The 15145-nt window shown below is 39.3% G+C and overlaps 1 protein-coding gene across 1 annotated transcript in view; it reads left to right on the top strand.

The window, feature by feature from the left end:
• The window catches only part of LOC142082818 (neurexin-3), a 487905-nt gene that overhangs the window by 402104 nt on the left and 70656 nt on the right, over window positions 1-15145 (top strand). The window contains exon 12 of the mRNA XM_075151407.1: window positions 14771-14833. Within this exon, the coding sequence (XP_075007508.1) occupies window positions 14771-14823 (53 nt within the window). The 3' untranslated portion in view covers window positions 14824-14833. The remainder of the gene's footprint in view (window positions 1-14770; window positions 14834-15145) is intronic.

Here is a 15145-nt window from a genome sequence, read left to right as displayed (position 1 = left end):
TAAAGATAAGTAAGCTATAGCAAGGTGCAGTTATCCCCATTATGAGAACAGGATCCAACAGATTTGTAAGGATGTGTTATGTGCTTAAATTCCTTTAAAAAACCTTGTCTTTAAAGGTTTTATGTGTAACACACAAGAAATCTGTGGTGGGGTAACGAGCTGAACCTAGGTTTTACAATGCATGATTTGCCGAAGGGTGTCATTGAGGCCAAGAGCTTAGTGACATGCAGAGAGAGATGACATTTATGTAGATAATTGCTGTAACTTTGGATATTCTTGCTAACAGGAACAGGGAAATTGGAAAGGGTACTAAACCTCATGCTTTAGATCAAGCTTAGAGATTCGGATGTTACCTTTATGTTGGAATCTGATTGCCTCATTGCTGCCTACAGCAGAATCTCCCTGCACGTTCATCTCAATGGTTGGGTCTTAGCAACTATTGCTCCATAAGCCAGGCTGCTGCAGCACACAGCTTCTATGTTTGAGTCTCTCCTGAGGCCCAGGTTTAAGCAGATTACTAGTTGCCTACTCACTAGATTATCCTTTCCTTCTTCCTTCTCTTTTGCCTCCTGCAGATTTTGGTGGTAAATTTTCTTTAACTGTTATTACATTGTTGTGCTATTCTCCTGCCTTGGAGTGGCTTCGTTGCTCTCATTACCACATAGCTAGCGATATTTATACAGGTGAAACAGCATATGACAACCAATATCTTAAAATTATTACTTCCCCATTTTCCTTTCCCTTTTCTTGATTTCCATTCCATATTGCATTTCTGTAGTGTCGGTTTCAGTGAGCGATCTCCTTCTCCACAAAACAAAACCTTATTAAAATATAACTACCCAGATATTTGTATTTAATGTAAATAGAGATTAATTTCTGTATTTAAAAGTTAGGTCACTGATTAAGTAACCTGTAGATTCATTGGCAATCACAGTAATAAAAGTATTTATGAAGATACAGTCTGTATTTAGGGAGAATTAATCAGGTTTAGAAGTAAAATCTATATGGCTGAAGGAAACACTTTTGTTGTCTTTTAGAGAAAAACAAAAAATGGTGCTAGTGGGGAGAGATGTCACTATCGTCAATTAAAAATCAAAGGACGCATTTAAGACTGAAATGAAAATAAATCAGACCTAAAAGTATTGCTGCTCTGTAGACTGTATCTGTTCCATAAGATAACACCGGACATCATCTCCAGGGCTGTCAATCTGAGATGTTTTTGTGAGTACCAATCTCAGCAAAAAATAATTAAGTTGCCAAAGCTACCAGGCTGGACTATTTCAGTGTCTGGAAGCCTCTCACCTCTGCAGAGCAAGGTTCACTTAAGCTCTTGATTATAGGAGAAAATTAACATGTTGGTCTCTTTCTGCCTAGTCCCTATTCCTATGCTTACTAAAACCACAGTGATAGTTCAGCATGTTAATTTTTCTTGAGAAAAAAACCCAACTTTTCTGTAGTAGTAGCAAATGCTACTGCTATGTTGACTGAACTGATCATGTGAGGTCCCAGATCTACGTGGGGCCAGGGTACCAAAGATCAATAACAACACAGTTTAAGACAGATCAGAACTCTGCTTATGGAATAGGTCCTATGTAAACATTGGTGGTCTCAGCAGTATGAACATTTATATGTGACTCATTAGCATAATAAATAGAGGAAGGATATATATCGGAGAGTGTGACTGAAGCCAGGAGAGATGGTTTTTAAACCTTCTGCATGACCACCAGTAATTTACCCTCCCTCTCTGTATTTCCCAATCAGTTAAATGGTATAAGTAATAGTGGCCAGCCTCTTTGAGAGGTTAGGAAGCAAAATGCATTTGTAGGCTGATTTTTCAGGTGTTGAAGGTAGTACCAATGAGCAGAACAGGTGTACCTGTAATGATTCCATAGATGAGTAGAAAACTGGAAAGCAAAGTCAAAGGTAGCTTTTTAAATTGTTGTATGTAGGACTGAATTGCAAAGGCTGTTTTTATAGTTTGCTGATTGAAATAGAAAATAAGGTGTTGGAAAAAATCAAGCGCTTTTCTTTTTCTCTCCCCTATATAATTAAAATATGCTTTAATGCATTTCTATATGTGATAGAGCAAGTGTTCAGTTGCTATTTTTGCTGACTTTTTAAAATTTCGGCAAATTTGAAATTGAGGGTTTCACTTTTGTATGAAAACATAAAGGCTTTCTTTTGAGACACTATGTAGCCTACTTGACATTATTATTTTGGCTGGAACAGTTTGAATATGATTCTCATTTGGATTAGTTTCAGTTAGATTGCATATGCATTTTTTGGGGGTGAATGAAATATACAATTAAATGTTGTATACCTATATTAAGGATTATTATATGAATGGACACTCTCTTTCTTTGTAGGAGAATGGAAAATGTAGAGGTATCCAACCTATTTTTATTCTCCGTGTGTTCAGAAAACTCTTGCTGTGATTGATGTGACCTCCTCTCAGCCTTTTGAGGAAAGGAATCTAATCAGATCTAATCAGATCAGAAATGTGTTTAGAATGGACATAAACCCAAGAAGAATTAAAAGCATTAGCAGAACAACGAAGTGAAAGCTACAGTCAGAGAAGAATCATTGTTAGGGAGAAGCCACGACTGCTCTGTAAAGCATGGTGCTGCTTTCCCAGTCAGACATTAGTAGGATGGATGATATTGTAGGAAAGGAAGATTTTCCTTGAACATCCCAGATAAAACTAATTGGGAAGCAAAATCTTTCCACCTCTCCCGCTCCCTGGGGATTTGCCAATGGACAAACCTGGTATGAAGGGATTTTCTCAGTATTATGTCCAAAGCCAGAGTATTTCAAAGATACCTAAGAGAACTGAAATTACGTAATTTGAATTCTACCAATATGTAGTCTAAAAGGAAAGAGCTGCTCAGGAAGTGAGACTTGGAGTCTTATTATGAAATTACCTTTCTGGATATTGCTCTGACAACCAGCGTGTGGAAAAAGTCCCAGCCAACTTCCTTGTGAGTTGGTGGGTCTTAATCTAGTTGAAAAAAAGGCATGACTCTAATCATGAAGCTCAAGAGCACAATTGACTCCCTTTTGGGAATCTTAGCAGCTGGAATAATTAAGCAGTGAGGAAAATTAAGCTGACTTGATGTGAATTAATCAGAGTAACTTTTAAAGTTTTAATATACACCCCCATCAGTACCAAAAAAGGCCCTGCCTACTGGCCACAGTGCTCATCTCCAACCCACACACCTGCTGAGAGGCACTGGAGCTGATTACAATCTCTGTGAATATTATTTTTAATGGTTATAATAGTCCACTTCTGAATAACCATTAAATGCACCTTTTTATTTTTTTTATTAAAAAAACAAACTAGAATATATGCAGATGACTAAAATATCAACAGTTCCTTTCTTCCTACGCAGAACTATTATGCTCAAACATTCCCAGTGAAAGTGTCTGCAGCAGATCACAAGCAGGATTTTAACCGTTCAGTTGTCTGATGTTGAGATTTCTCTATTCATTGTTTTGCAGCTTGGGGAATGGGTTGCCAAGGTAAAATTTTCAAAAGCTCATTAACTTGCCTTGGAATAATTGAAGATTCCTTCTCTGGATGGCCCAAAGATATGTGTATGACACTAATCCAGTTTGCCTTTAGAATTTTCTGTCAGCCCATCACCTTTATATCTGAGCGCGTCTCGGATTAATGAGTTGGCATTCTTCCTGTTCTTCATGGCTGCGGAGGCCAGGGAAATGAAAGGAGGCTGTTAAGAAGTTGAGTAACAAAGAGAATATGAAATGTGCCCCGGAATGGGGTCTGTGAAATGAGTTAAGAAAGAGAGGAAAGGGAAGGAGTGACTGGTTGAAGAGGGTACCATGGCTCTGTATTTCCTCTACCATGTGTTGTCTGTTGACTCCCTAGTTGGTAGAATGTTTTTATGTCTAGAATTGTTTATCTGCCACATTTTAGAGACAATTAAAGGCGGTTCACTTTTGGCTCTAATGGTGAAAGTCTGTGCTTTCCACACACTTGGGTTTTAGCAGAAGGTTCTATTATGTGTTGTTCAGAAATAGTTACAGAAAGGGTTTAGAGCTGTTGAGGTGTTTTTTCAGTCTCAGGTATGTTCTTTTTCTGTGTTGTATAGTAGCATTTTATTTGAAGTAAATGTCTCTAAAACCAAATATGTTTATACATTCCTGGAGAAGAGGCTCAGTCTTGTCTTCTCAACCCAGATGCACCGCTGCAGCTATGCCAAAGGCTGATGCAAGCTGATCTGGATTAGCTGCTCAGTGCCAGTACTTGGGCAATAGTATCTTACAATCAGCTGGAGTAAAGAAGCCATGAGGGCGTCACTATCTGTGAAATCCTTTGAATGAGGTATCTCTGCAGGTCCTTAGTTCTCTGTTGCTCTTATTATCCCCCTCTGTAGTTCCTGTTTCAAACTGGGATGGCTCCAACAATGACCATCCTGTTTCGTTCCGCCAGACTGATCCCACATGCAGGCTCATTAAGCCCCAGCTTGCTTATTGTTTGCGTTCTCAAGACTAATGTAAGTCGAGGGAGAGATCTGTGCTTGGCTTTGGCTCAGAATGCAGAACAAACAGCCGACTGGTTTCTAACTAACTCATTTAAAAGAAGAAAAGCAAACTCTGTTTTTAATGTTAGTTTGCTCTAGTAGCAATTTTTCCAGGGCATTTGTCTCTGTTGGATGGAAATACAGAGCATGGATGAGTGCAGTTAAGAGCTTTGGTGTCTGCACTTTCAGGCATTTGATAGAGATAGGAGTGGAATAGGAATCCCTGACCTAATTAGCCCTGCAGAGAGAGAACCCCAGATTTCCTGTCCCACAATGTGGCAAATGAAGGCCTGTATGTGGCAAACCCTACAAAGCAACTATGGCAGGCAAGGGCAAATGAAATGTTGCTCTTCATAATGGTAGAGAAAGCAAGAAGGTAGTTGGTGACATACTGCACTGCTGAAAATTCCCATTTTCAGGTCCATTCCTGAAAGGAGACCTTCCCTTCATCTCCCTCTTTCCCCTCATACATGTACAAACAAATCCTTTTAAAGATGGAGGAGAAAGCAAAACTAGCCTTCTGCTTCTCCAGCCTCTCCCTGGAGGGCAGGATGGTAAAGTGATAGACCTGCAGTTACAGCTTACAGCCAGTGTTTACTCTCTTCCCCTGGATTTCAGTGTGGAAAATTTCAGCTTGAAGTTTCCGGAAGTACCCGTATTCTGAGCACCTGTATGGGGAAAGATGCAATCATTACAGCTTTGTGAAATGTAAAGTTTGCATGTGATGCAAAACCAAGGAAAGATCATTATTTTTTCTTGATTTTATTTTAAGAGTGTGACTTCGATGCAGTTCCAAACTGTTGAGGAAGTGGAAGATGTTTGCAAACTTCTGTCAGTTGTAACTAAATATTGCAGAAAAAAACACATTTATTTTTCCAGCTTCTCACAGTTGCAGCTTTGCTTTGGTTTAAGCCTCCTCTCAGGGGCACACAATTGAGTCACACTGAGGGTTATCAGTTACAGATTAGGAAAAAGAATAGGGTGCTCAAACTGGCCATCTCTCTCACCTTGAGTGGGGATGTTAGCATGAGTTATTTGTTTGTCTGCCGAGGAAGGATCAATGGGAAAGGAAAGTTGCTGTCAATAGTAGACATTGAAAAGGACCTTCTCTCCATGATGCAAAGTGAGTCTAAAGCACTCCAGGTATCTGGCAGCAGACAGTGGAATTCATTGTTGCAAATCCAGAGGTGGATCATTAAAACGAAGTCTTGGATCGTGGAGTGGCAGGCTGAGGGAGCATCCCACCGTTGGGTTGCAGAAGAGAGAGGAGTTCAGATATGGAAAGTGGGGAAATGAGCAAAGGATCCCAGAGCAGCAGTTTCTTGAAGATTTAGTGATGCATCATTTTGGTAGTATATTCAGATGGCTGTGAAAGCAAAACAAAAGATATGTACCTGAAACTATGGCCTTTGCTCAGCAAAGTCACCTTGTCTCTGCATTCAGTGGCAATGTTTCAATGTGCTTGTAAGATTTGTCCTACCTTCCTGTGCATGTGTTTTACTACTGGAAAATTGTACATCTATAATTGTGCCTTCTTTAAAAACATAAGACCCTCTCATGCAGTATCCTTTTCCCTGCATGCATAAGTCTCTTACTTTTGCTACAAACACATTGTTCAGAAATGGAAAACCTATTTTATGCTACTTTAGACATCAGTGGGGCCCCTACAGGTTTGTTTTCAATTGCTTTTTCCATTCTTCTGTATTTTAATTTTAAGTGTCCTTAGTGATGAGATTCTTATCCTCTGAGAAATGACACTGTTACTTTGTATTTGTGATCCAGTTTTGAGGTTCTGTGACAAACATTATAAAGAATAAATAATAATTCCATAGCATCTTCTCACTTTCTGGAAGATTTCCATGCTCTTCAGTCTAAATTTCTCTGCTTTTAATTTGATTTTGATCTTTCTGTGTAAGTTTTTCCATCTTTCCTATACATCTCATGTTTTGTAGATTTTTATTTCTTTTCTTAGTCAACATTTGTCCAGGATTTTCATATTCAAATTTGAAACTGTCTTCCTAAATCAGTCTAAGACAATCACAGATTTTCTTTGTGTCTATTCCTGCTTAGCATTGCCGAATGGAGCTTTGCAATATTTGGTAGGCAGTCTGAAGAAAAATGAAGAAGGAAATGTCAGAGCCAAACCCACTAGCTAAGTAAAAATGAATAATCAGTTCTTTAGATACTTTTCTAAGCTTTTGTGTGTTACAAAACAAACCAGGTTAGAATTCTATGTAGAAATCAGACTTTTGGGTAAGATTATAAAAATTACTCCTTTCTGAATTCTACCTACATGAATTTTCTTTCAATACACTTTCTCTCTCTGTGTGCAACATATAACAGTATATTTATTTATAATATACGTACTATTTTATATATAGTATTTTTTGTCCTGTTCTTATATTTTGATCATAAGTTGCTGTTCATCCACAATCTGAGTCATTCTGTCCAAAGCATGGGATAATTTTTAATGCTACCTATATTGTAAATTCCTTTCAGTGTAGAATAAGCTATTAGACAGTGTCAGTAGAATTCTAAATTAAATGTACATGAACTGTGCACTGGTTCTTGTTGCCTTGAAATCTGAAATAACACTTTCCTGCAATGCTATTTCTGGGAGTGTGTTTTTTCTTTGTGGAAGCCCCTTGCAAAGCTTTATGAACAGTATTTTTTCTGTCTTCACAGGACAAAACATTATGACTGGTTAGTGGCAAAATACAGCAAAAGAAAGAATATTGTCTGCAGGGGAATTTTATGTAGCCAAGAATATATTTACCCAAAGAGGATTTTAGTCAGACCACTGAAATTCTTGCACTATACTTATACCAGATCACATATATGGGACTTAATGTTTTGTGGTGGTTGTGATCATTTTTGAGTGCTGCATTCAGGACTACTCTAGCCGTCTCTGCAATTTGTTCCTCAAGAAGTTGTCTACTGGTAGGGTGCCTCACAGGCTTCTTCAAATCCCATTTAGTTCCACTTCTGTTTTCAAAACAGTATCTTCAGTGGTCATGGATGTAAGGAGGCTTGGTTCCCACTTGCAGTGTGGTGGTTCTACACATCCTTGTCTCTCATCCTTTTCTTCATCTCCCTCTCTGAGCCTTCCTATTTCTCTCTCAGTGCTCATTTCCCTTTAAACACAGTGGGATGCAGGATGGAAACCCCTGGGGTTTTAAATCCCAAGCCGAGTCTGAGTGAGAAAGGCAAATACTGCTCCCACACCCTCACTGCAACCGCTGCCTTGATTTGTAGATGAAAACTTCTGTTTTGTTGTAGAGTCTTATCAGCTTTGACTCCTTTGCAAACCCCAGCATCTTTGTCTTTGCTGACCATCGAGGCATATATAGTTGCGTGGATCTGAAGCACCAAACTGTTCAGTTTCTGGTGCTCTCTATCAAGATAAGCACTCAAAAGACTCTTGACTTTAAGTGTCTGTATTGAATCTAATTTAAAAAAAGAAAAAAAGCATAAGAATTCAGGTTATTTTGGGAATAAAAATATTACTTTATTTTTTGTTTTCTCTCCCTCAGTGAGCTTTGTAGTTGGACACATGGTTACTAAGAGAGTCTGGCTTTACAGCTGGAGCAATATAAAAATAGTTTCAATTAAAAAGATGTGAAAAAATATAAAAGTATCATGTATCACAAACATTCGGTTTTCTTAATAAAAGTGTGAAATTTACAAAGACTAGGATGGTGCAGTTGGGTATAATGATTTTGCTGCTAGTCAGTTGATATGACCTTCATGAATCACTCTGGGCTTTTCTAGTCATGAATAATACCCGTATCCAACTTGTACCAATAAAACCTATATACCATACCCCACAATATTTTGTTGTCTTTCCATAATTAAATAATAAACTTCACCTAAAATATTCTGCAAATTTCTCCATCTGGACCCTGTTACCAGAGTAGCTGGAAATGATTCACTGTCTACAAGGGTTTCATAACACTGAAGTAAGGAGATGCAATCCACCCCTGTTTTACAGGTAAAGAGTGGAGCCACAGGGGTCTAGTGACATTCCCAATGTCACGTACTAAGTCAGAGACAGATCTCCCATGTGCTGAACAGGCAGCCTAATAACTGAGACATCCCCTCAACCCAGTGGCATTTGTGACCTAGGTGAACACGTTTGGTGCATCTGGCAACACTTCAGCCCTGTTTCTGCTGGGTACATCTGTAATGTTTGGCTGTGTTGCAGGTAGTTTGCCTCTGTGCACATCTGGAATGCTGGCAGGTATGCAAGCATGGCCATTGCGACTTTCTGCTATCAACCAACAGTTAAGGTTTCAGTGAGTTGTGCATTATAATATCGTTGCAGAACTGAGCTGGGTTACCAGTAGTAGCTGCAGTGAATTTGCAGAGAGCTTTGGGTAATGGAAATCTGCCATAAGCTGTGCTGTCAGTAGGTAGAAAAGGTCAGCTGTGTATTCTGTTGAAGAAAGAAAATTGTGGTAAAGGTCAGAACGATTAAGACATTTTCACTCTGCCTCAATCTGCCAGTTCCTCTGGTTCTTTACTGCAGTGCATGTTTTATGGAGTGCAGTATCTAATTAGAAAGCTGAGAAACCCAACAATGAAAGCCCATCTCCGATTTTTATCTTTAGCCCTTCAAGCTGGGATTAAGTTCAGGAAGGAAAGGAGGTTTTTGATACTACCCCCTTTCCTCCCTCCAAAAAAAGTAAGCTATGGAGCACAGCATGCTTTCAATAATCTAAGTGATGTTAATCTGAAGTGAAACACACTTCGTTATTGAACACAGCTCTATATAATTGTGTACTGAAATCACAGCACTGGCTTTATTCTGTAGTGTGCTCTAGGCTTCTCTTGAGAGCCAGTGGATTTATTCTTATTTTCTTGTAAGTAATGTCCTTAAGATGTACTGGTTTTTATTAATTACATATCTTTAATAAATGCAAGGAGACAGTACATTGTCTAATGCAAGGTTATAATATAACAAATCAATGCATATTTGCAGGGGATTCCCAAAGAAGCTGTGTATTTGAAATCTAAGGAAATCCTCTGTTTTTCTGTACATAACAAGCCTCTGGAACTCACTGCTCTGCAGTGTTGTGGAATCTTAAGTGTGTTAGAAATCTTAAGTGTATTGGAAATGTTATATGGAACACTATATGTAAGTAATGAGCAGTCTCTCACTAATAAAAGTTGGTTAGAAAACCTTATAAGAAATAAAAAATCCAATACTTTAGAATATAAACAAACCATCAAGTAAGAAGGAAATCTATATTTAGGCCAGATATTCAGTAACTACCTACCAAAAGTATTCTTGTACTGAAGCATCTGTTAGCAATAACTCCAAAGCACTTTCTTGGTAATACTGCTAACAACTAAGTGTCTGTTCATTCTTCTCTTCTCTGCATTTCTCGGGGTCTGCTCATTCACAGTGGCACAGGCCATGAGACAGAATTGAACGCTGGATATTAGCAAACCATATTTCATGCAAAACGTAACCAAAATTTCAAACCACTTGTTTTCAATATTCACTAGCTTTGATCCGCTAACAGTTGCCTGTGCATTTGCTGGCATTGATATTAGCCAAAGGGTCTTTCTTCTTTTCTTTTTGTTTTTAAATAATGATATAATTACTAAATAATAGAGCACATGATATATATCTCTTCTTACTGTAGCTGTCTGCCTCTGTGAAGAGGGAGTTGGCACTTCGAGGGTGCAATAGGAAAGGCAGAGTGTTTGTCAGGATAACAGGGTTGTGGTGAAGAGCACAACTCCACAGTGACCGAGACGGCTGCAAGCCGCTGTCTCTCTTAACAACAGCAGCGATACCTGCAGCAGCACAGAGAGAATGATAAGAGCTAATGAAAGGAGCAAATATGCTCCATAAACTCATTGTTTAAAGTTGATGGTGTAGTTCTTAGGGACCAGCAGATGCATTGCTTAGCAAGGAAAATCTTTAAGTTTATTAAAATATAAAGATGGAAATGTATATGGCAGAGGAATCTGAGCTTTTGTCCCTAATGTTTTCCTGTGCTTTCCTACTGCTTCTGCCATTGAGTCTTTTCTTGCAAGAACGTTCTTGTGCAACTTTCACTGGTGTTCTCCTGAGCAGAAGTCTGCAAAATTGAGCCCAGGGTTTTGAATACAAATACTTGCTGTGAAATACCTGGAGCTTGCATTGCTATGTGAATGATAGCATCCTGGGAACTTGTGCCATGCAGAGCTACCAAGATTCAGAGGCAGCTTTTTCCTCCTACATCGTGAGCCATAGAGACCGACTCCTCTATCAATGATGGATAGGAGTCGTTCAGTAGAATCCGTAGCTATGCATGCTTTCCTTCCTTTGCTCACTGCTAGGTCTGAGCTCCAGCTCAGAGGAAGGAGAAGGTGACTGGGCACCTGTCACTCATTCAGTTCTTGGTCTGGCACAGCCAACAACAGATCTAGCTTTCCTGAGTAAACCCAATCTTCCAGCTAGAAGCTTTGTTCATACTTCTGTTAATCTCTTGCACTGACTGTTGTGACTTTCTTCCTTTGGATTTCCTTGAATGCAGTTCATTCAAGTGGCTGCTGAGGTAGCAACCTGCAGCCATTTCTGTATTTGTGCCCAACTTGCTCTCTTCACGTTTCTTTCTGAACTGCCAGTTTTTTTACGTTTCATGCTCAAATCATACCACGTGTCATCCACGGTGCCGCAAAATTCCTTTTTTCCTTCCATTTCTGCCTAAGTGCTTCCCGTGATTCCTGTCCAGCTCTCATCAGACTCCAGTATCATCATATCTTTTTTTACTCTTCTGTTCTTACCTCTTTACCAGCCATTTGGCATGAATACCATGCATTCCCCTGTCTTTTTTTTTGAGTCTAAAACACTACTTTCAGTTTATTCAAGTATTTCCTGGCAGGGTCCTTCCCATATGCTCTTTTTCCTGCATAAATCATTGGGAAAAAGAGAACTGCAGCAACATGTGCAAATAGGGAAGTTTCTGGACAAAAAGTAGTTTACAGCCTACTTACCTTCCTATTCATTATACCTTGGGAATTTATTTCTAGTTCGTGCATCACTGGACAGATGAAAAAAAAAAATTTGCTGTAAAGACCTTAGCGATGCCACCTTTGCACTAGAGTATTTTTGGCTCACATGACCTAAGGGTAAGTTTGCAGGGTCTTTTGCTAACAAAAATGCATTTGGAATTGCCTTGTATTTGGCCCAGGTTGGTGAGTAAACAGGGTGGTCTGGAAGCCATATAACTGGTCCTACGCTTGAACAAATAATCTTAGCCTCTCAGCAGCTCTTAGCTTCTGGGAAGAAGTTGGAGCAGTGAGTAAGCAAGTCCCTCCATGCTTTGGATTCAAGATGCATATAGACATATGCTACAGCAGGGATAGCTCTATTGAAATATGAAGGGCTTATGTGGGTAGCTCACAGAGGAATGTGGACTCACCAGATGGGGTTGGTGGGGCAGAGGGAGTGAATATGGCTCCCTGGTAGGAGTCATGCCTGGATGCTCTGTAGGGGGTTAAGCTAAACTGTGCTCATGGTTGTGGGTGATCTAGTAGGTGTATTGTTCTCCGGGAGATAATGTTAAAACAGTAATTTAAATGTCTTGGCCAGTTTGGATTCATTTTCTATGTTAATTTCCCCTTGCTGCATCTTTGGAAAGAGGTGGTTTACTTTATTTCTGTCTATAAACTCTTGGATGATGTTGTTTATGTGCCATTGAACAGTGGTTGTACCCGTCCCAGAAGTGGTCGTAGTTTGTTGTTAAGTGAAGGAATTTGTGATCAGATTCTCACTTGTGCAAGATAACGACAGCTCTGTTATTAATGGAATACTACCATTTTAGGACGTCTGGGAATTTGACCCTTTGTAAGCATACAGCAGCATGCATTAAAAAGGTAAACATGGTAGACATATGGGGAACCATTTAGATAAAAGAAGCTATGGAAGTATGGTTGCTGCCATTGCAGTTTTAGTAAGATGTTGCCAAATATGATGAATGACCTCATATTCAAGATAATTTTGTGTGATTCCAGTATGCCCATTCATCAGAGAGTGCTTTCCAGCTGTGTGGGACAGTATAGTTGTATACAGGTGCAGTAAGTGTGTAGAATATATTGTCTTTGCGCTGAAGCTACAGGATGCAGCAATTATTTATATACCCTATTCACATGTTTAATAAATGTGATTGGCATTGATAAAGTATGGGGCCTATTTCCCCTGCATTGCACGGATTTAAACACAGAAATAAATAGCCTTGGGAGGATTACTCTGATAGAGAGGGAGCTCTTTTTTAATTTGACTAGTGCAACCTTACATTGATTCCATCCTTTCTTGTGCTGGAGACTGAGGGTAGATAAAGGGAATATGGGCCAGGTCAGCTGCCACAGTTGTTCACTGGGACAACTGTTTGGCAGTCACGGTAATTTGCTGCTATAAATACCACCAGGAAATTGGTGAAGAAGGGCTGTGCCTACATTTGTGATCCTGCTCTGAGCTGGGCAGTGCACTTTTCAGCTGCAACTGAAAATCTGGGCCAATTAGTGCAGTACATTTTTTGAGAATGTCGTATATTTGTGACGGATTATAGCAGGTCTTGCATGGGTAATAATATTTTACAGTCAAGAATATAGATGCCTAAACTTAGGCTCTTGAATCTGTTTTCAAGCACCTAAAGATGTGGCCTGATTTTCAAGTTTTGAGCATTTTATAGCTCTTGGCAATTTCAGCACTTCTGAGAATGAGGCCACTTCTGTAGGTGCTTGAATATGAATTTTGGAATGCCTAACTTTGGACATCTATTTTTGAAAATCTTGGCCTACATTTGTGGAGAAAATCTTAATCATGAAAAGATTCCCGTAAGACTCTCCTTGTGCAGGTGCATGCACAGATATACGTGTGCATGGATAAGTACTTGGCACCACAAGCAAGTTCTCATTGCTAGTCCTAGCCTGGCCATGCTGGATGTTAACTCAGTCCTCCCCAGCAGCCCCTTCCCCAGCTTAATCAACAGCTATGATTCTGGGGCTGTCAGCAGTGAATGTGGCATCCTTTGTGCTTCTGGCTTTTGTTGTTGTTAATACTAATGCCAGTGCACGCATGTTATGCCTGTGGATAAGTAATGAGAGAATTAGGGCCAGGAAATGGGAATGTCATTGTAGTAAGCGTTCATTAGCTTTTGCTTAACTAACACTGTTGTTGTTAAGAATCTTGCTTGCAAAGTCCACTGAACACCCAAATCATTTGCTAGCTGTTTACTTACTGTATCGCCATGAGGAAATCGTTGTACTCAAACATGCAAAGTGCTCCTGTCTTGAGATAGCAACGGTCCAAATGAAATCTCTGTCAGGAAGAAAATGGGATGGAGTTGTGTTGTTTAAATCTACATCCCCTCCCTCAAATGTTACAGTAAGAATCCCATGACTTTTGAAGAGCTGATTTATTTAACTGGGAGTTGCATCCTGTGAGGAACTTTATGAGCGGAAAAATTAAGGGTTCCTCTGTCTTTCAGATCCGCATCTGTTAAAACTTTAATTGATATTTTGAGACTATGTGTTTTGGTTCAGATACTGTTGGAACTGTTCTGAGTGTTTGTACTATATGTGGGTCAGATTGCCAAAATCTTTCCAAGATTTAAAAATCCTAAGTATTTTCTTTTTAAATTACCGTCCTCCTGGAAGCAGTCTTTCTGCAATTTGCATTTAAAAGAAATAGATGGCAAAGCTTCTACAACATCAATTTAATTCTGAAATAGAAACTATGGTGATTTTTCCAACTCAAGGGGCTGTCTGTAACCCCAGAAAATATACACAATTTTTAACAAGGCAAAAATATTTTTGAATCTAAGGTGTTCCCTGATGGCCTAACTCTACAAGTAGCTCAGTGCCTGGAATGCCATGGGAGCAGCATTGTTCTTCCTTCTCTCCCCTTATAGCTTTTCTTAGAAGCCAGGGGTTTTAGCAAATGTAACTGTTCTTCTTATTTATATGCGTGTATATTAATAATAAGGTAATAGTATCTACAAAGACCTCACTAAAAAAAAGAACCTATAACATATACAGCATATAAGTGAGTGTGTATGTGGCCAAATGATCTGTAACAACAGTTTCTCTAGTACATTGTACTTCTATCCTTAACTAATGCAACATGTACTCCAACATATATCCATAGCTATTATTCCCTGTGCTCTGAACTCTTTCCTCCTCGTTGTTGCTGGGCCTTTGTTGCATTGTTGCTGCAAACCTTTTATTTGAAGAGGAGGAGGGAGAGGAGTGCGTGACTATTCCTGTGTGCAGCACTGGTGTTTAGACTGAACTCGGTAAGTTTGCCTGCGTCATCATTTTCACCTTTGATGGGGGAGTGTCTTAGGTTTCTTCCACTCGCCTGAGGTTCTGACATGGTCTCCTCGTAAATCAAGCTTGAAGGGAAATTGATTGAAAAGAAAACACCATTATGGGAAAACAATTTATTCCCTTCCCCTTGACAGAAGGCAGAGTTTTGTCTATGCTGTGGAATAAATATTAGCTGGCTTTTTGCTTTAAGAAGTGGAAGCTACTCATTCTCCTATGATGGCTTTGATCATTATTTGAAATGGGATTTTTCTTCTACTCTGTACAGTCATTTCATGTCA

This window comes from Calonectris borealis, chromosome 5, assembly GCF_964195595.1.
Source record: "Calonectris borealis chromosome 5, bCalBor7.hap1.2, whole genome shotgun sequence".
NCBI classification, from domain to species: Eukaryota; Metazoa; Chordata; class Aves; order Procellariiformes; family Procellariidae; genus Calonectris; species Calonectris borealis.
This window is presented reverse-complemented; position numbering and strand designations above follow the sequence as displayed.